The 20,482-nt window shown below is 49.2% G+C and overlaps 1 protein-coding gene across 4 annotated transcripts in view; it reads right to left on the bottom strand.

The window, feature by feature from the left end:
• LOC116425178 (uncharacterized) overlaps window positions 1-20,482 on the bottom strand; it is a 439,005-nt gene that overhangs the window by 392,499 nt on the left and 26,024 nt on the right. For all 4 annotated transcript variants that reach the window (XM_031972538.2, XM_031972539.2, XM_076369562.1 and 1 more), the window contains one exon: window positions 2,680-3,477. In XM_031972538.2, coding sequence (XP_031828398.1) covers window positions 2,680-3,477 — 798 coding nt within the window. The remainder of the gene's footprint in view (window positions 1-2,679; window positions 3,478-20,482) is intronic.

The raw sequence follows: 20,482 nt of genomic DNA, 5'->3' as shown, positions 1-20,482 counted from the left end.
GTTTAGAAGGAAACGGTAGGGGATTCGCGAGTCCCCAATTAGACCGTGTTCCGGTGCTCGTATATTTTACGAGCGAAACTCGGCGCGGGCCGGGTTTAGCGGGCCGACAACCGGGAAAAAGGCTGGCGAACGTTATCGGTGAATTTATAAGGAGCACGTGGTCGGTGTGTGCCGGGACACGCGAGGTCGTCCCGTGTTCCCTTCGATCGTTGTCTCCCGTTGAAATTCGCGTGGGCGTAAACGCGGGTGAGATCGCCGTGAATTTGTCTCGTTTATCGATCATGCCTTATCGATGACAGTTCGCGGGGGAAACATGACTCGTGGGATCCGAGGCACCGTACGCGCAGCGCCGCGCAGCGCCGCGCAGCGCGACGTGGCGCGGCGTTGTACGCGAGTCGACCGCGGGCCACCGTGACAAACGACATCGCCGCCGTTCCTCGGTTCGTGCGACGCCTATGCCGAAAGACGCGATATACAGGGTGGTCTGTTCGCTGATCCTGGAGATCCCGAGCTATCCAGATGGATCGAGTGAAATACTAATGGCCCGGTGGCTCTACGGTCTGAATATTAGGAGAGGATAAATTGGATGTTCTGCGTTGGAGTTTTCCATTGATTTAGGAGGTGAGACAGATGAACGTTGGATGGACGAAAAATTGGATAGATGTTGGATCGAGGATTAGATAGGTTGTATGTTGGACAGAGTAAAAATTAGATAGATCAGATGTCGTAGATAAGATACGAGATAGATTAAGCATCGAATAGATTGGATATCGGATACGTTCGATACCGGGCAGATTGGGTATTATATAAATTAGATACAAGACAGATTAGATATTAGATAGAGTAAATATTAGATGGATTAGGTATTAGACAGATTGCGTATTAGATATGCAGAATGCCGGGCAGATTATATATTACATGAATCAGATATTAGATAGTTTTATTTAGTTTAGATGCGAGATAAACGGGGGCATTCTACCGGCGGAAATTACAGGCCCCGGCTGCGGCGAACGTTTTAACGATGAGATTTTTCGGTTTCGTCGCGGTCCTCGTGTATTATTTAGATCGTGTGAAACGGACGGCGGTGGCATTATGTAAAGATTCCGACGTTAGTCGTCGCTCTGTTCACCTCGAAGGTATTGCCAAACGGTTTTGTCACGGAGTCGCGGGCCGTTTCGGTGCGCGAGACGTTATTCGCGGAACGAACGGTATTAATCGGAAAAATTCCGGCAGTCGTTACCGCGGACCACCCTGTATGCAGCGGAACACGCGGCAGCGTGAACCTCCCGCTGTATTAGAAGGCGCAGCCACCTTTCAATCACATCGGAGAACAGTTGTAAACCCCGCGGCGAAACAAGTGTTCCCCACAACTGAATCCTACTTAATTATTACACGGCGATTGAAAATTACGTTTAAAATAACTGTAAATAACGACGCTCGTGACTGTCGTGCGCGACGGTACGCTTAATCGCTCGCGAAAGATTTATAGATCGTGGATCCTTCACGGTGCCACTAAGAAATCACCGGTGCACGCCCGTTGAAAAAGATGACGGGGAAAGTTTGGGCGTAGCCCGCGCGGAAATCAATGCGGATACTGTATTTATGAAACGTCCAGTAACATTAACACTCTCCTACGAAATTAAACCGGCGTTGCACGTTAAGACACGCCGGGGCACACTCGCAATTTACGTTTCGGTTTCGCTTACGCCCGGGTGATTTACAGTGCCTATTATTCCCATTGTAATATCGATGCCAGCCAGACTCGGGCCGAGGTAATACCGAACGATCGGTAAAAATCCCGCGGTATTAGCTATAGCAACTTATTCATTGGAAATCGAACATCGTGATCAACCGGGGCAGTAAAAAGTACGAATAATCTTACACCGTCCCGAAGCCTGGAACGCTACTTTCATCGGATCGAACCTAAACGAAACCTTAGATCGTTGAAAAATTTCATTCGACGTCGTTCAAAGACATCACGGAATGCACCTGTAGTTTACAAACGCTGGTCGAACGCAAGAAAAACCGGAGTCGACGGAAAATAAACGAACCAAGGAAACGGCCGGACCACCCAGATCGCAGCCCCCTAAGCCCCGAATTTCAATAATCCCGGCGGCACCCCGTGTCGACCGTCCGCGGCGGGCGATAAACATCGAACGCGGGGAACCCTCGAAACGCGACAACAACGCGTGTAAATCAGACCCGTCCGGGAAACTGGGCGCCGTAAATCATGGAACCGGGAAGGATCGGCAAAAAGGCAGCGCGCCGCGTTTCTTCCCGACGCGGGGAAATTACGTTTTAATCATCGGTACAAGTGCATTAAGACCCGCGGCATAAATTACCGAGCAGGGAGCCGGGGCCCGGCCGAGCCACCGTTTCCATGTATACACGTATCCGCGCGCGAGCGAGCGAGCGCCCATGTCCGCCGCGTCTGTGTCGCAATTTGCTTTACTGCCTCGCGCTCGCGCGTCCGCGGTAACCGTTTGTGGTTTGTATTCAAATGGCCGCTGCACGCTCCTTTTATATACCTCGCGGGCCGGGTACCGTTAGATTCAATAGCTGTGCCACGGAGGCCGCCGCGGAGATCGATGTTATCGGGCCCGGCGTATCACGGGGAATCTCGCGTTATGAGTAATTCCCCTGTTTGCTCGCCGCGGGTAAACAAAGAGGCCTACTCACCCCGAGCAGGGACAGCGCCAGCTGGGTTTCATCGTTGCCCGCCTCCTCGTCGTCTCCTTGCTCGCCGTACACCGTCGAGCAACCACCCTCGGCTATCAGAGTGTCGCTCGAGTCGCACTTGTTCAGGTTCGTGTCCTCCGTGGTCAGCGTCTCCAGAGAAATCGCGCCGTTCCCCTCGTCTTCCGCCTTGCCGGCGGCGCTGACGTTGATTTGCTCGCAGTCCCTCGCGTCCTCGTACAGGGAGGATCTGCTTCTTCTCAGATCGTTCTTCCGATCTTCGTCGAGCAGCCTCGACAGGGCTTCGTCCGGAGTGTCGGTGTCCTCGTTGTTTTTAGAGGGGTTCGCGGTGGATGTAACATTGTCCTCCTCCGCGACCGTGCCGACTTCGTCGACTTCGGTGATCCTCTCCGTTGAAGATTCCTGCTGCTTCTCGCATATGACTGCTGTTTCCTCGGGGAAAGGGGACTGAGATTCTTCCAGGTACCAGGAGGTGCAGTGCTCCTGCCGCTTCTTCTCCGAGGACGCCTCGTCCCCTTTCGAGAGAGCGCCTTTGCACTTTCTCAGGTAACTTTTCACCTTCTTCGTCTTGCTCTTCCGGGACTCCTGGTTGCGGGGGAGGGTGCCGGTTTCCGAGGGCTCACCGGCGTCGGCCGGTGGCTCCGGGATCTTCGAGGACTCCGCGTCCTGGGGTCCTTTGGGTTTCGCGTCGGACAGCTCGTCGTAGAAGGGGTCGTGCGGCTCCGGGGCTAGAGTCCAGGTCTCTTCCTTCTCTGGTCCCCGACGCTCGGCCGGTATCACCTGGAACAGAACGGTGAAACGTGTTAGGGGCGTTCCTTAATTGTAACCGGCTCGATTAGGGGAGAGTAGATTTGGCACTAACAAAGCTCAAAGGAGAAGTTCGGAATATCAAAGGACTACAACTATAATACACCAGGGTTATTTCAAAGTATGAGGTCCTGACAGCTTTCCAGCCCCACGACTCCCCCTTCGTCCACTGAGCACCTGGACTAGCTCATTGCACCCCATCGTGAATACTCTCCCTTTCTCGGTGATTAGCACCCCGTAGCCTTTATCCTAATGAGACTTTCATCCTATGATCCCAGAGCTGAGTTTCTACATGTCATTCCCCTATTAACCCTTTGCGCTCGAGAGATTCTCACTTGAAATATCCAATACGTTCTAATTAGATGTAGACGAGATACTCTGAAATGAATTTATCAAGAAATCACATATAAATTATAGAACTGAAGCTATTTTCTTCCAATATACAGAGGGCAATGGTAAATACCAAAGTTTCTAATGTTGCTCTTTCAAATCATCTGGCGACTGGAAGTCGCAAAGGGTGAATACTCCCAAAAGGGGATCGACAACAATACAAGGGTGGACAATGGGAGAACCAGCAATCGGAGAAGATACGCGAATCCAGAATGAACTTGAAGAGGGGAGCCGAGGTTGACAGCGCGTCGAGTGCCGGTCATTCGATTCGATTTCGCAAGAGGCGGCCGCAGTAGGCAGCGCGCGGAGGTGCGGCGTACAACTGTATCAGCGGCTGTCCGGCGTAGTTCAGCGCCGCATAAAACAATGGGGCTTATAGTAAATATCGCGGACGGCGCCGCGGCTAATATTAACCTCGGGCGGTGCATAACGATGATATTTTACGCTACGCTTCAGCGGCACCTTCCCGCCGGCCGTGCCCATAAGATCGCCGTGAATACAACTTCCTCGCGTAATATCTCCGATTTCATAATGCCCGGCGACTTCCTGGTTTCCTGGATTCTGAAATACAACGACGCTCTGATCCCGCGAACGTGAGTCACGCGGCCTGAGTTACGGACCCGTGGAGCATCCTCCGTGCCGGCCGGCCGGCCGGGTCCTCTTGGTTCACTGTCCTCTTCACACGCGAGGATTAGCGTCATCCTGGCCCTGCCCGCGAGATCGCCGCCCTGGAAGGAAGAGAGCCGCTCCTCCTCGCCGGCGCAACAGATTCGGCCACCCATCATTCCATCCGTGGAGGAACGAACGGGAGGATCCCGTGGTCGTTGTGTCTCCTCGTCCACTACAAAGTGCGCCTTTTAAACGGCTCCGTCGTAAATCCGATCTTTAGGATGGAACACGGTTATTTTCTAAATGACGCTCGTTGCCCTGCCCGCGCTTCGTCGTGGTTCACTGTCCTCTTTATGCACCGGGAACGGTATCGCCCCGCTCGTTACTTAACGTTTCTTGCACGGGCTCTCTCGCTGCGGGCTGTCTCGATGGATTGTTAACACTTGCGACCGATGATTTGGTGCATCTACGCCCTCCGCGGGGCACCGTCTCGTTACCTATGACGTCGTCGTACGGCGAGTCGCTTTATCGAGTCGAGACAAAGAGACGCTCTCTAGATTCTTAATCCTCAATTGCTCCGTATCCATGATAACTTCTGCAAAATTATATTCTCCGAAATGTCGGGATTTAATCTAGTACCAATGTCAAGTACGAATGATTCGTTCACTAATATCGAGTCTATCCGAACGCATCCTCTACACTCACGAGAACCAATTCACACGAAGAACTCCAAAGGTCTCTCAAGGCGACGGCACGAAAATTCAAGGAAAATGCAAACTCAGCGAATCACCTCGCGAATCCCCGACGTCACGAGTATTAGGTCCGACGTTCAACGCGGCGATCGTTCACCGCGCGCGGTTAACCGGCGCGTACTCGTTCATATTTCCCCGATTTAACGCGCGTTTAACTCGGGTCCATCAATCGTCGCCGGGGTATTCAATGTAAACGCGGAAACGACGGGCGAGTATCTCTTCCTTAGCAAGTCTGACCGCTAACAGAGTCCGCGTGCTTTTGCGCGGGGGCATTCCGGAGGCGCGGATCGACAGCGGGCCCCAGCCAGGTTTAACGCGCGAGCGAGCGAGCGGCCGCTGGAAGCCCGCCGCTAGATCGAATCTCGCCGATGACGCGATAGCGAGAGATGAGGCGTGGGAGCGAGGCCGAAGAGCTAATCTTTCGAGACGCTCGTTCGAAGCGTCGTCCCCGTCTCCCGCCGTCAAGAGGGAAAGTTCGCCGCGCGGCGGCGTCTCTCGCCTCTGCGCCGCGGTAAAAATAACCGGGGAATATTAAACGACTCTGGCAGCTCATTGTGGGACGCGAATTGATGGAACGCGCGCCGGAGTACCCTTTCTCTCCGTTCCGTCGCGGATTTATCGTTCCAACCGCGCTTGTACCTCGCTTTTCCCTGTTCACGAGAGATCCGAGTTTCCCTTTGAAACGGAAGACAGTCTCGGTTCGTGGCGGAATATCACAGGCAGCCGCTAAAATCGTGGATCTTGTTCACTGGAACATAGTCTACTGTTTGGAACTTGTATATTGTTCATCGGTTGCAGTTTAAGTCAGATCTTTATAGGAAAGTTCGAAGGAATTTCCACGAGACGAACACCGCGAGTTAAAGTCGAACGGAGATTATTCTCGGTTATCCTATTTCGTAACCGCTTGAAGCTGAGCTACATCCAATTTGCATGCGCACGCATCTACGAAACGAGAAAGCGAGAGGAGAATGAGATTTGAATAAACCACAATGATGTTTCCCGTTCATAAATCTCAATAAAACGTCTTTGCGCGGGGGACACCATAAATTCGCGCGAGCCCAACAGTCCGGTTACAAGTTCTCGAAACGCGAGATCACAGAAACCGCCGTCGCGTCTCACGCACTCGCGCCGTTCCTCACTGTCCCGCGGAGGATCGCCGTTCCTCACGAGGCAACGGGTCCGATTAAATCGTCACCGGGGGACAGGGGGAGAGTAACGATCCCGGCCGCGTGATTATTCACGCGATATCTTCTTCGTCCGGGCGGGACGGAGCGGCGCGGAGCGGAACGGAGGGGACACGTGAAATCGACGCGGCGTTATGCGGTTCCGCGGCGCGCCGCTAAATCACCGCCGCGCCGGAACCGTGGGTGAGAGATGCGTGCACGGGCCGCGCCGGCGAGCACGCGTTCCCCGTGTGCCACGGGGGGACCCGTTAAGAAACGCGACGGCCGCTAGGCCACCGGTAGTAGCGGTTAACGAGAAGTTACCGATCGTCGATGCGGCGCCCCGCGACCAGCGGCTCTTATAAATGGCCACCGCGGCCGCGTGTACTTGCCAGGCCGTTGTGCAATCGCTGCCGCTAAAAGGGTGCACGGATAATTGCGCAACAATGCTAAACGAGACAATGAAATATCGTGTAATCGCCGGGCCCCGACGAGGAGACCGGGCTGCCGGTGTTGCGTACCACCGGTATCATCTTTCCGCCGTGTAGCCCGGCACGTTTCACGCGGCGGCCATTTCCTGAACCCGCCATTCGATCCTGCTCTTAGCCACCCTCTTTTGCTCGGTGCGTCGCTAAACTGTGTTGTCCCTTATTTTTCCGTTGTTCGACGCTGTGCTCGTTGGAGGTACGGTTCGTAAGATAGGATTTTGTACGCGTAAAATAGAACGGTGGAACTTGTTTCGGTAAGACTCTTTTTACTATGACCTTCGAAGACTAGAGAGAATGAGGAGGGCTCTGTTTACCGAGACTCGGGGTTGCTTCTCTTTAAACCACCGATTGAAACGCGGACAATTCGACTTTCCATTCGCTAAGATTATTAGACTTAGAGCTTTTGGATTTCTGATGATCTAGGAAGCTGAATGGTTAGTTGGAAAAAGAGGCTAGGGGTTCTCGGATCTATGATTGAGGCACTAGAAAGTTAAATGTTTGAATACTGAGAATCTAGGCGCTAGATCAATGAAAATATTAATCAGTCTTTACTCAGTTAACAAGTTACTCGAATTCATCCGAGTGTCATGATAGATAGAATCTATAGAGAAAACAATATTGACATCGAAACAAGTGACCATCTTCTTGCACATCGCATAGCGTTCACTTCTACTCCACGAAGACTCCCCGATAGAGCTACCCTCGAAAAACAATCTCACGCGCGGCGTCGGCGATTTTTACGGAATCGTCGTCGCTAAACTTTTCCCCGGAGTTCCCGGATTAAAGCGGACTTCTCCTACGCAGCTCTCTCGGCGCCGATCGCGCCACCATTACATAAATACGCGTTTCCCTCGGAAATAAGTCACGGTTTACGACGAGACATTTCGCGGATTAACACGGCACGGCCCGTAACGGTGAATTTAATCGTCCATTGGAATTAGATAACGCGCGCCGATTACAGGCCGAACTTGAACGGACATTGAGTTAAGAGTCTCCCGCCGGTTATCCGCGGCGGGTTCCTGCGGCTTTTTTGCGTATCCGCGAGCACATCGGCCAACGCGTTCCCTCGCTCCGCCGTAAAATGCCCACCTCTGCCTGAGATTATCATATATTGAAAATTTCCGATTCCGATCGTAAACCGGTGATCCCGGCGGTCTCGTTAGGGACGAAATTATGCGAGCGATTCCCCTGATCGTGTTTCGCGGCGGAGTTGACACGCTTGTAAATTTCTGGCACACTATCGTGCACAAGTATTCGGGCACGTTCCCATTACTAGACACGCATAACGATAAAGTAACGTTTTTATGGAGGATAACCTAATATAGTTTCAATTACAATACGATTTATAATGAAAACGTTAATTATGCCTGTATAACAGTCAACCGCTGCGTTCTTCGAATGTATCTCACCCAGACACGTTCTCATTTTCTCTGTACTAATTTACCTCACCTTTCTCAGTGCATTACCATTTCGTCGAGAGTGTCTCTAAACTCGAGAATAATATACGAAGACTAAGTAGATTATGCATTCCTACTTTTGAATGATACGTCGGACACACAGAAAAATTGTGGAGGAGATCAAGGTTGAAGTGCGAAGCGATTCAACACTACCAAGTGAAATTGATCTTTGGAATATCTAGTCTATTTCAATTGCAAGGCTTCTGCGAATAATTGTAGAATAAAGTATACTTCTACAGATACAACAATAAAATTCTTCTCAAGTCTCGAGACACGTATTGTTTTATTGTTCTCATTATCAGAACTTAGAAATAAGTCACTCCGACTGCTCGTTTTAATTAAAACCCACTAGAGAAGCAAGGGTTAGAAAGCAACTTCGGCGAATGTTAGCAATTTCATAATAAAGTAATACCATTCTCGGATGCCTAGAACATTCCTTCGCTCCATATTCTATCTCGTAAATGTAATGACACTGCAGCGTAATAAAAGCGTGAACATTTGAATAAGACCACGTCACGCGTCGAAATACTCGTGCGCAGCAGCGTGCACGCGTTCCAGCCGAGCAACGCAGAAAAGAAGGGAAAAAAGCCGGCCGCGAGACGGCGTCCGTCGACGATCAACGCGACGATTCGCGCTCGCGCGGAATTAATTCCCCTGGAACGGGTTCCAGGGAGTGTTCCACGCTTTCCTCGAGATAGCCGAGGGGAGAAGGTCTCAATTAATCTTCCTCGTCCACCCCCGTTGCGACTTAAGCGTGCGAGCCGGAACGACGCGGTCGCCCGGTTCCCGGAGCGGTCCGCTCCTCCTCGTCCGGCGACAATGTTAATTGGTCCACGCGTAATTTATACATCGGTACTCTATCTGTCGGCCGGCGGCTATTCGAGGCGGAATGGATCGCGTTAAGGAACGGTGAGGAGCGTCGCGGACGACTTGTTCGTAAATCACCGTCCCGGCCGCCGCGCGATGTATGAAGAAACTTCCTTGACCGCTCTCGGCCGGGACCAGCGGATTCCTGCTCCCTTGCGTCGCGTGGCCGTTTCGCGCGCCCCGCGTCACGTGAGCGGTCGACGAGACAATGCGAAACGAAGATTTCAGGGAAGATTCGGGAAGTTTCGTGATCCTTGACTCTCACCACTTAATTTCATATAGTGAAACTATAAAGTTTGATATTCAACATTGAACTGTATACATCGGCGTGTAAAATACTGGGATAAGAAAGCTCTGTTTCTCAATTCACTTGCGATTTTATTTGAGCTAATTTCAAAAAATATCATCTGTGTCTAGTTGGAAGATGTTAAAGATTTCTGACGAAATACTTCCGAGTGCAAAGGGTTAAACCTTTGGCAGAATTGTGCGTCAACGGAAAATTGCAATCTAGAATCATCAGATTTATGTAATATGTACTAATGGAAGATGCAATTGTTGAATTTGAATTCACTCTCGTCAGATCTAAGCGAGGTTTGAACCAAAATTTTTAAAGCGCCTTTCGACACCAATGGTAGCGAAGGAGTTAATTATTTAAAGGACAAGAGATATCGGCGAGTAATTCCTTTTTCTCTAGTATTCAGAGGTATAATGTATAATTTAGCTTCTGCTGAAGATTCCGAGTATCTTAAAAATTCTCGATCGTAAAGGATTAAAGCAATCCCTGAGTGATTATGAATGGACTGGTTGATTATGGAAGGAATTCGTTTGTTTCAACGCTAGTGATTGTTATCGGTTCGAGTATTCCGATGTGTGGCGACCGTTGGCTGGAAAAACTACGTACACGCAACGGCCGGTGTCAAATTCTGAACAAAAGAAACTCCGCAGACTTCCTGGCTGTTATGCCCGCGCGTTATAGCTTTCTACCCTAGCTGCTCTCTTTGGCAAACGCGCGCACGCACGCACGCGGCTCAAAACGAAATTGTCTTTGCACCAATCAATTCTACATTAAATAATATTAATCACATAAATCCTTCAGCATATCCTGCAGCTTTCATATCTGCCGAACGCCGGCGCCGTAACTCGGAATAAGAAAGGCGAAAGATAATTAAGGAAACGCCCGTGGACGGCTGTTTAATTTTCTTTTCGCGGCCGTGCGCGGAACGCGGCGTGCCTTGCAATAAACACGACGGCGGCGGAGGGGCGCGGGCGAACGCGCGAAATAAATTCGACGATCAGAAGAAAGTTTATTAACAGAAAATCCCTCGCGGAACCTTAATCCACGCACGGTTACGACGCCGCGTAACGGTGTCCGGTTTATCGCTGAAACGGACGAATTAGGCCGGGGACGCAGGACGCGGATGATCGCGGAATACGAGCGTCATTTTGCACGGGAACTGCAGGAATAATGACTGTACACATCGTATTACTATCTCGATATTCGACGTTATTAACCACCTGTCCTATGACCTCTTTCGCAGTCGCGATCGCTGGAACTACTTTATCGTGAATAATTTACTAGAGAAAACGAAGAATTCTATAAATTAGAAACTGAATATTACTTTTCAATTATCAATCGTTCATCGTCGAAGCAAATGTCACTAACAGATTACTCACAATTGTTCTTTCAATTCAGATTTAAATTAAATATTATTTCTCTATTATCAATTAGCTTACTGTTCGAAAAGTCTCTTACTATGCCAAGTTACTTTCATTCAAACAGACATAATTAACAGACTCTGCAGACAAAATTTGTCACTCCCGTGTCCCTGGTCTTAAAATCGGCAGCTCGATCCGTTTCCTCCTATCGAAGACTACTCCAGGATTCACGGAACACGCGTACTCCTCGCAATTACGCTCGTCTCGATTTTAATTCCTCGCCGATCGAGCGCGCATCGAGGCTCGGCCGGCAACTCGAGCGTGAAACCTCGTGAAATTCGAGCTTAAATTTCACCAGGAGGACCGTTCACGTCTCCGCGGGCCGATCCTCGTGAAATAAGGTTATTGAGATATAATCGCGGCACGGCTAAAAGCGAGTACACGCGGCGGGCAATCGGCCGGTAGACACGGATCACCGCGGGTAACAGCCGCGGGGGCTCCTCGCGCAGGTTTCACGTCCAAAGAAGAGAGAAATTTTTCGGATCGAAAAGAAACCGTGCGCGACCGACCGGCCACCCGCGCGACCGGGCCTCTTTCGATCGACCGTTCTTGCGATCGCCGCGATTTCCGCACTTCCCGTGCTTCGTCATGCTGTCAGTTTTTTCCCCGTGTACATCGGCGAGACGGCTGCTTTCGGTGAAATCGGATTTATTCCGGAAAACAGCAGTTACTGCATTTTTGTTAAATACATGTATGAAATTCAAAGGAGGCTCTTCACAATGGATTCATTCATTTATTAGGTGAACGTTGAATAAAGGAACGATGAGTTTGCTGTGGAGAGTACTCTGAATTCTGCAGCTGGGTTTGATAATTATGTAGAAATCGGCTGTATCTTTTATCGATGATCTTGATTTTCGTTGTTGGCTCCTTGCTAGAGTTTTCGGAATAATTCCTTTTGTCTTAGAAGACTTGAATTGGATTGTAATAATGAGGTTGTTGATTTATTTTAGCGATAGAGGATAATTAGAGGCTGTTTGATATTAGGGTTGCAATCGCGTGATTTTCGTGTTCGCAGTATAAGTAAAAGTGTATGAAAAGCTCGACGAGAGAATAATATTATATTACTCTATAGGAGAATCGAGTTCCGGCGTATTCAGGTGAACCCAGCGAAGGGCAAGGAAATTTGGCCGGCGTCCAGCCGACGTCCAATGAAGTTTCCATTATAACCAGCCGCGGATGAACCGGAATTTCATTTACGAACCACGTACCGGTCGTCCTGCACGTTACGGTAGTAACGAGTGTACGTGATCACCATAATGCACGGGATTGGATGAATCGTGGGTACACGCCTGATTTATTTCCCCTGTAAAATCCGCAGCGGAAGGTGGAAGGCGCCTGAATTATCGAAATCCTAGAGCCTACCATTTGCATCCCCCAAAGTGATTCTCTCCCGCATGTATATTCAATCCCGATCAATCAATCCCTTAAAGCCACTCTAAATCCCCATCGAAACTGAATATCCTCTAAACTTCAAATCACTTCTCACTCAAATCATTCTCTCACTTCAAAACTCACCCTTCCAAAGTTCAAAAACACCCACATCAAACCCACCAGTTCAAACCTCAAATATCAACCCCAAGTCTCAAAGCCAAGAAAAAAGGAGCGTCCATTTTCCCTCGAAAAACAGACGCACAAACCCGTAACATTCGCCAGTGGCAGAAATTCTTCCGCTGGTCGCGCGACCCCTAAAATAAGCTCGGCAGAGGGATGTCCCGGGGCGGTGGAAAGAACGAGCCGAGCGGCCGCGATTAACGCGGCAGCAGGCCAGTTTCCGGGACAGGCACGTCGGCGAGCAGAAGTCGCGTACATCCCGGCAGCTCGATAAAAGAGAGCTGCGCGCGGGGTTACTCGGTTGGGAACCGTGCACACAGAGTTCCAAGGGCAAGGTGAGGCTGGAGGGCCGACGGGGATCGCAGAGATCGCACAGAGGGGCGAGAGGGAAAGAGAAGCAGCGCGGCGAACGGCGAAAGAGAGAGAAAGAGGGGGAGAGGAGTCGGTAGAGGGTGGAGGTGGCAGAGGTCGGGGGCGAAGCGCACAAAGCGGCAGCGCTTTAAGGGAGAAAAAGCTTTTTGCTGCGGGGTTGGAGTCCCGAAGCGACTTCGCCGGCTAGGAGAGGCCGAGGCGCGCGGCGTCGGGGGAGGTTAAAATCGATTTCAGCCCCACCCGGATGCAATAGACACACGGCGAGAGGGAGGAAGAGGCGGACGGGGCGGAGGAACAGAGAGAAAGAGAGGCGGAGGCAGTGCCCTCGATCCTTTTGCGATGGTAGACGTATCGCCGGCGAGGCCGGGGGAGCCGGCGAACGGCTATATCGTGCTTTATAATAAGATACTTTATCGACGACGCGGCAGGTATAAAATCGCGAGATATATCACTTGTCAGGCGCATCCACCGGGCCGGTCTATCTCGCGCGAGGGGCGAGCCGAACTGGAACAACTTCCTGTGGCCTGAACGATGGCTCTTTCGCCTTAGTGCCCGACGTCTGCCGCGAACCCCCTTTTTTCTGTGTGTCACGGAAGAGCCTTTTTGTACGGCTAGGGTGGTTTTATGTAGGACTCGGTTTATTCAGTGTCGGGTGCAACGGCTGTCGAGAATTTTCGCGAGGGTGTCTTTCTTGATGGAATTGTGGAGTTCTTGTGTTGGGTAGAATGGTTGTTTAGATTGTTTAATGAATTGCTTTTTTTTAGATGGTGAGGCTTTTTTATGGATAGAATTGTTTAGATTGTTTAATGGATTGTTTTTTAGATGGAGGTTCTTTGGGATGATAGTGATATTGATTTCAGATGATAGTAGGTATGTTGTTTATACTTTCGTGACGGAGATAAACGATTTTGGAATGGATTATTAATGGTAACGCAGTCGTTGGGTTACGCTGCTATCCGGTTACTTAGGTTATTATGTTATTATTCTGTTTCAGGTGGTTCGCGGCGGAGTTAGAATGTAGACCCCGCTGCTCCGTTGTATAATAGAGTCGAACGCGGACAGAAATTCAATTTTTCAACGTCACCGTCCGCTAATGGGACAGATCCCACGCCATTTCTCAGCCGATTTGCTATTTAAATAAACTGGTCCCCGGCGAGGTGAAGTTCAACGGCGTATACGCCGGCTGAATGAACGAAAGAGGCTTTCTCTACTGGTTTTCAGAATAGACAAATTGATGGATGGAAGATTATGCATGCGAGCCTCGGGAAACCAAATACTCGAGCGACAGCGGCAAGAAGAAATACCTGGCATCCGTGTTCGTCTCGTAGCTTTGCTATCTGTTTTCACAGGTGTAGGCGGGTATCGTAAAAATTTTGTTGACAATATAGTTAGGCCGGCAGAAATTGCTTCCTCCCGGGTGACTCGTGCGTCGAGGATCCTGGAACCGTTCGGGTAATGGAAAACCATTTTCGTCCGTCAAGATGAGATGCTATTTTAATTATGGAAAAACCTCTGTTCGAGGTAAACGCTTGAACAGAGAAAAGAAAATTCGAATCGCGTTACTTCAAAGGATTCGCTACCGCAGCACTGGGATTAATGTTAAATTCTGCGAAATTGTTTCTGCGTCTGGCACGCACAAATTATCAAAGGCTTCGCTGAACAATGAAATTTTTATTCCGTTGCAGCGGCTTGTTCGTTAAAAACAGCGAGTCTTTCGTTTCCCCGCGCCACTCGTCACTCGCCGCCTCGTTTCCGGCGACGGAATTTCGTTTTCACGGGGCAACCGGCTCGTTTCAATTGCGACGAAATATTAAAAGGCCCGGCTTTGAAAACTTAACAAGTTGCGAAATTGCTTCGCGTTCGAACGGGCCGCTCTATTTATTATTTACGCGCTCGCGCGAGACGCGAGCACGTGTCCCCATGAGAAATTCCTGTCGTTTGCTCGACGAAATCATTTCACCATGCGCAAGACGACGTCGGTGGACCCGTTCGATCATTTCATTTTGACACACCTACTTCGACGCTTCGAAGTTACTTTCGCAAGAAAGTCTCAAAGTTGGGTGTGGTCCAGATTCTCGAGCGAGGCTGCTTTAAACTCAATCAATACCCGCGTGCCTCCAAAACAGCTCATTCTGCTAGCGAAACGAAGACCACGATCCCGAGGAACTTCATTAAATTCACCTCCACAGGAAACTGTTGTTTCCATTAACGTAACTGTACAATGAATCTATAACAATCACTTATTAACCATTACCCACGTCTGATCCTGCAGTTTGCACTTAACCTGCAGTTTAAACCAGATAAGTCGTGATCAGTCTGATGTATCGAATAATTCAACCCAGTTAAAGATCCCTCCGCCGAATCTTCGAATGCCGCGAATTCCGTGTAAATCGGAATCACGGATACACGGCATCGTGATTTGTTTAGCCGGCGTAGTTCAGTAGCGACCGGTATATTCATCCGACAAACTGCTGCCCGCCGGCTATGAATAGAAACGATTCGACGATCGGCAGACGATGCGTTAACAAACCTATCGACGATGTTATGCAAGCAAATATTGACGGCTGTGCATCGCGGCGGGCAGTTTCGCTATTCTTGGAGCGAAGTGTATCCCCGACGAAACTTAAATAGCCGACTGCAGACACGATTATTGATTCGAAACTGCATCGACCGTCCTACCCTCGCCGGGTGCTGCTCGATGCACGCCGGGTTCTCCGTTGGCCTACTTTAACTCGACCGCCAGCGCAACCCCGACACGCTCGCGGACTGGAAATTCTATTCTCCGTTTCGCGTACGACCGCGCGACAATTCGATCTCTGGCGGTCGGATATGGAAAGAAATTTCAAGAATGAAATGCTCATCGAACCTCTACTTTGAACTTTACACTTGGAAGCTTTTCGCTAGAAACAGACACTTTCCGGTGAAACAGACATTATTTGAAACGAATGAGGAAACGTACAATAAGAAACGGAGATGTTTTATGGAAATATTTCAGACATTGGTGCGTTGTACAGAACTTAACCCTTTGCACTCGGAAGTTTTTCACTAGAAATATTTGAAGTTTCTGATGAGATAACGACGATATTTTGTGTATCTAACTCGAAGAGAAATCACACGTACATTGAGGAAGAAAGCTATTGTATTTCATTATTTCTCAAATTGATGCATTGTACGGAGTATAGTATTAAATATAAAATTTTATAGTTTTACTGTATGATAGTTTTACTGCAAAGAGTTAATATTATATAGACGAATATATATAAATGACGAATGAGATTAACCTTTGAAGATGATTTTTGAAAGCATTCGAAGCTTTCATCGAGGAGAATAGATGTATACATCGAGCGTTTGAATACTAGAGAAATAGGGAACTATTGTTCATTGTCAACTATCGAATCATTCATTTTCAAGTCACTATTCGAAATATTCAAAAATAAACTATTCGAAGTTCATTCTCAAAGGGTTAAGCCGTTTCTTTTCCATTTCAGGATGATTCAGTGAAGTTGTAAACGTTCTGTTTCGCATATGATAAATTCCGTGTCGCGCAAGTGTTCGATTGATCGATTCCTCTCCCCGAGGGTCTCACAAAGGAATACGTGACGTTTCTCGCTGAACGAACAGACCGTCGAGAACTCCACGGGCGAACGGAAGTAACGAGCGGAAAATCTTGCCTCGCGCGTATACCTTGACAGACTGCTCGGCAACGGATGAAGTTGCGTTTCCACTTGAGAAGTATTTAATGGTATTCTCAGGAATGCGGATAGTTAATTCACTCTTGAAAAAGAATATCCGAAAATATCAATTTCTTCGAGAATAATCCTGCAACGTCTCCCTTTAACATTCCCTGAAATATCATTTCCACTCGACGAACAGAATAAAACATTGCGCATCGAATTATTTTCAATGAAAAGTTCAATGTTCCTATCTCCGGAGCGGTCGCACGAGAATTATCTAGGAACGAAGCCAGAAATTCAGCGAGCGACGAGAACAAAGCGAGAGATCTTCCACTCCTCGTTTCGACGCAGCGAAATTTCGAAGGCGGACACCGATGTCGCAACGGAAATATCCAGCGCACAGGCGGGCGCGATTAAATCTTCCGCTCCAGCACTCGGCGCTCGGTCCGGGAATAACAAACGGAGAGTGTTTGACTCGTAACTTTGAAATCAAGATAATCAAACGCTGCGCGCGGAGCGTTCAACGGTTAGATCTGTTGGCAACACGTTATTGTGATTGAGTATCATAGGGTGGGGGAGCGCGTAAACCCGTCAACGGTTACACATTTCTCGAGTTCCACGTAAAAGCGCGCTCGAGCCCGGCTCCATTTGACCGGTGCTCGATTTTCCCAGCACGATCGGCGGTTTCAATACCGAAACCGTTCCCCGTCTTTTTTCTCTCCTCTCTATTTTTCCGCTGCGAGAGACCGCGCGCGCGTCGATACTATCGAACGTACGCCACGGAACAACGGTTTATGTAATAACCGAGGCCGCGTTGTCTGCGCAACTATTTTACCGGAAACGCGGCGAACCCAGCTAACAGTCCGACGAAATTCCGTTAACTGATTTTTCGATCGCGCGTCGACGAGACTCCGACCGTTTGCACAGCGTCGCGTTGCGCTGCGAAATTCCGCTGCAAATAATGTTCCTTCTTTATTGACGGCCGCGTGTTCGCTTGATAACCGCTCGGCAATTCGGAGCAATGATTTTTCGATTGAGTTCGTTGAACGTGACTATTGTTTAGGTTATATTAAACGCTGACGCTCGCGTTCAGCAGTTCCTTTTTGTTAGTTAACCCTTTGCACTCCGGATATTTCAAATGCCGTAATGGTTCATTTTTATAGCGAAACGTTCAAGAACCTAGAATCTCGGTTTGAACATATTCGAACAGGAAGAAGAATTTTACAATTTCAGATTAATGTAATCTGTGATGCAAATTATGTCTCTATAGCAGAGCCAACGGAGTGCAAACGTTAATTGATTCTTGGGAGTTCGATCGAGATTTCATATTTTGAGAATCAAATTATTATACTTTCTTGTTTATAACGCTAAGAGTATATAACGGCCATTGCCGTCATTTGCACGTCTATTCAGACTTGGACGTGTACAAAGGAGAATTTTGCCGTTAAGAATATTCAATCTTCGTATTAACGGCGCACCTGCGCAAAGAAGATTAAAAACAAAGTAGTCCTTGCGTTAATTACCAGTGATAAAGCAAGAACTTTAAATCTTCAGTTTGAAGTCTTTAAAAACTTCGTACTGCACTCTCAGAGTTTCAAGTCTTTAAACGTTCCAATCGTATCTTGCGATGAGTAAGTATAATAGACCACACTTAATAGAATCCTCGTATACATCCTCGCTTCATTAAGTCTTCTTCCAAAGACGCGTCCACTTTCGAGGACTCTACGCGGCCGCGTTTCGAAACAAAGGGGTTAACGGCGAACCGGGAGGTACCCAGAAGACGATAATTCGAAGGAACAGCGATAGTAATCGATAATCGAGCGCAACGCGTCCGAAAGAGCTTTCGATCGTATCGTTCGGGGGCGGGGCCACGGGTAATTAGAAACGGTAAAATGAATTAAGCTGTAAGTGGCTTTCTCCGTTCCGCGAGCGGCGATAATTTATGCAGGAAAGTTCGCATTATGCCGCTAATAGGGCTGTTCCGACGATATATTTATAGAGCGGTTTCATAATACGTTGTACGTTATACCGTAGCGATAATTAGAGGCACGCCGTGGCTACCACACACGGGTTATCGTTCCACCTAACTTTTCCCATCCGTTTTTCAGGCCGCGATAAACCTGCCCGCCGCGGCGGGCATAAACGTCCGTACCCGTTGAGTTACGGACAGCCTCCGACGCGACCAGGTGAATCGGTTCATCGAGGTGTCTTTGAACGCGCGCGCCGATTGCGAGCTTAGGCCGGGGTCACACGACCGTTCAGACGACGGACGTTGCGATGCTCAGTCGCTTGTGCCCTCGAGTGCTGGGAACCTGGCACTCGTCAGCGCAGTCTGACGACATAGGACATCGCTTCGCTCTCTTTGTCGTGGGATCGGTCGCTGTGCGCGCGAGCGCCTCGGCGGATCATAATTAGAACCGAATTTTACCAATTAGACGAGAGTCTTCTCGGCACTTGGTATATGCAGCGATCTGGTAGAGGCTTTGAAACTGATGCAGATTACTAGAATCGGTGATGTATGGATCATAACGTACGAAAAATGAAGAAAAATAAATTGTAATATGTTTCAACGTATAGAGGACTTTAGGTTATTCTCGTGTACAATGGAATCAGAGCAACGTTTGTCGATTTTTCACTGGCAGAACACTCTGAGTCACGTGTTTTCTGTTTTAAGACAGTTGAATGTTTCGGTTTACGTTCAGTTATCTAGGGTTAATCAAGATTGGTTCATTCGGTACGCTGTGACAATGTTTGAACGCAGACGATCGTGTCGTGTAGATCTGACCGACTCGAGTATCTAAATTTGCCTAACCGAATGGATAACATCCGTCAAAATGGTCGTTACTCCGGTGCTCGTGTGACTGCGGCCTAAGGCCGGAACCTTATCCGAGACCTTAACCGCGCGCACGTGCGACCGTACGCTTCCCGCACAATGCTGCGCGCCGGCCAATAATCGTCTTTTATCCTGAAGAATCGCGCGCGGCCGCGGACCCGGCAAATTTGAGAAAGCGGAATGATTGGTATAATTACGCCGGCAACCTCGTAACTTCGACTTCCCCGCTGGCCTGGGTGCACCGTGGAACGGCTGTTGCGCGCTCCGGTGCATCGTGTTCTTATTAGGACTGGCGATTGTGGATCTCGCGTGTATTTGTAATAAACGACAGTGATAAAGACTCCCGGCCTGAAGCGTAATTTACTAGGTGTGATTCACAAAGACTGCATAAATACGCTTGACTTTTATATAAACGCACTCGCAGTTGTTCCTGCGGTTTTCCTTTGTGCACGCTCGGACGCGGTAAGTGCGAGATAAATCGTCGAAAGGAATCGGGATTTATTCAAGCGAGATTTCCTCGGAGGTTTCCCCGCTTTCTTCGATCCCATCAGCGTCTCCTTTATGGAGGGATCACCTACGTGTTACCGTTCCGCGGCTGATAGCGGACCCGACTAAGAGCGATCACAATAACCTCCAAGTATCCCGATGATTCCACGTTTCCCCCCTGGATTGCGATTGCAGCGGGTAATCAAAGATTCCCCGGTAATGCCGTGCTTCGCTATGTAATAGGAATATTAAATTATCTTCCGTCCGAACGAAGTACTCGTTACACGAAGTCCGTAAAAAAACCGCAAGGAAGAGCGGAGCAATCGTTCCGGAGCACATGCATTCGGTCGCAGGAAAACTTTCATCTTCGGGGAACACGCCGCAGCCTCGAGAGAACCACCCATTAGATCCCAGGGCCCGTTCACGATCCCGCAGACCCGGCAGTTACCCACGTTTCGAGAGGAGCATTAATTGGAAATGAGTTTGTTATACATTTTACAAGACGTCGGGCCCACCGCCGCGGAATCCGACGGAGGCGCGAGGGATGGGAACGGATGGGAACAAGCCGCGAGACAAGCCATATTAGATTTATGTCGAAAGCCTGAAACGAGCGTGCCGTG

This window comes from Nomia melanderi, chromosome 7, assembly GCF_051020985.1.
Source record: "Nomia melanderi isolate GNS246 chromosome 7, iyNomMela1, whole genome shotgun sequence".
NCBI lineage: Eukaryota > Metazoa > Arthropoda > Insecta > Hymenoptera > Halictidae > Nomia > Nomia melanderi.
Note: the sequence above shows the minus strand (reverse complement) of the source record. Positions and strands in the feature narration are given on the sequence as shown.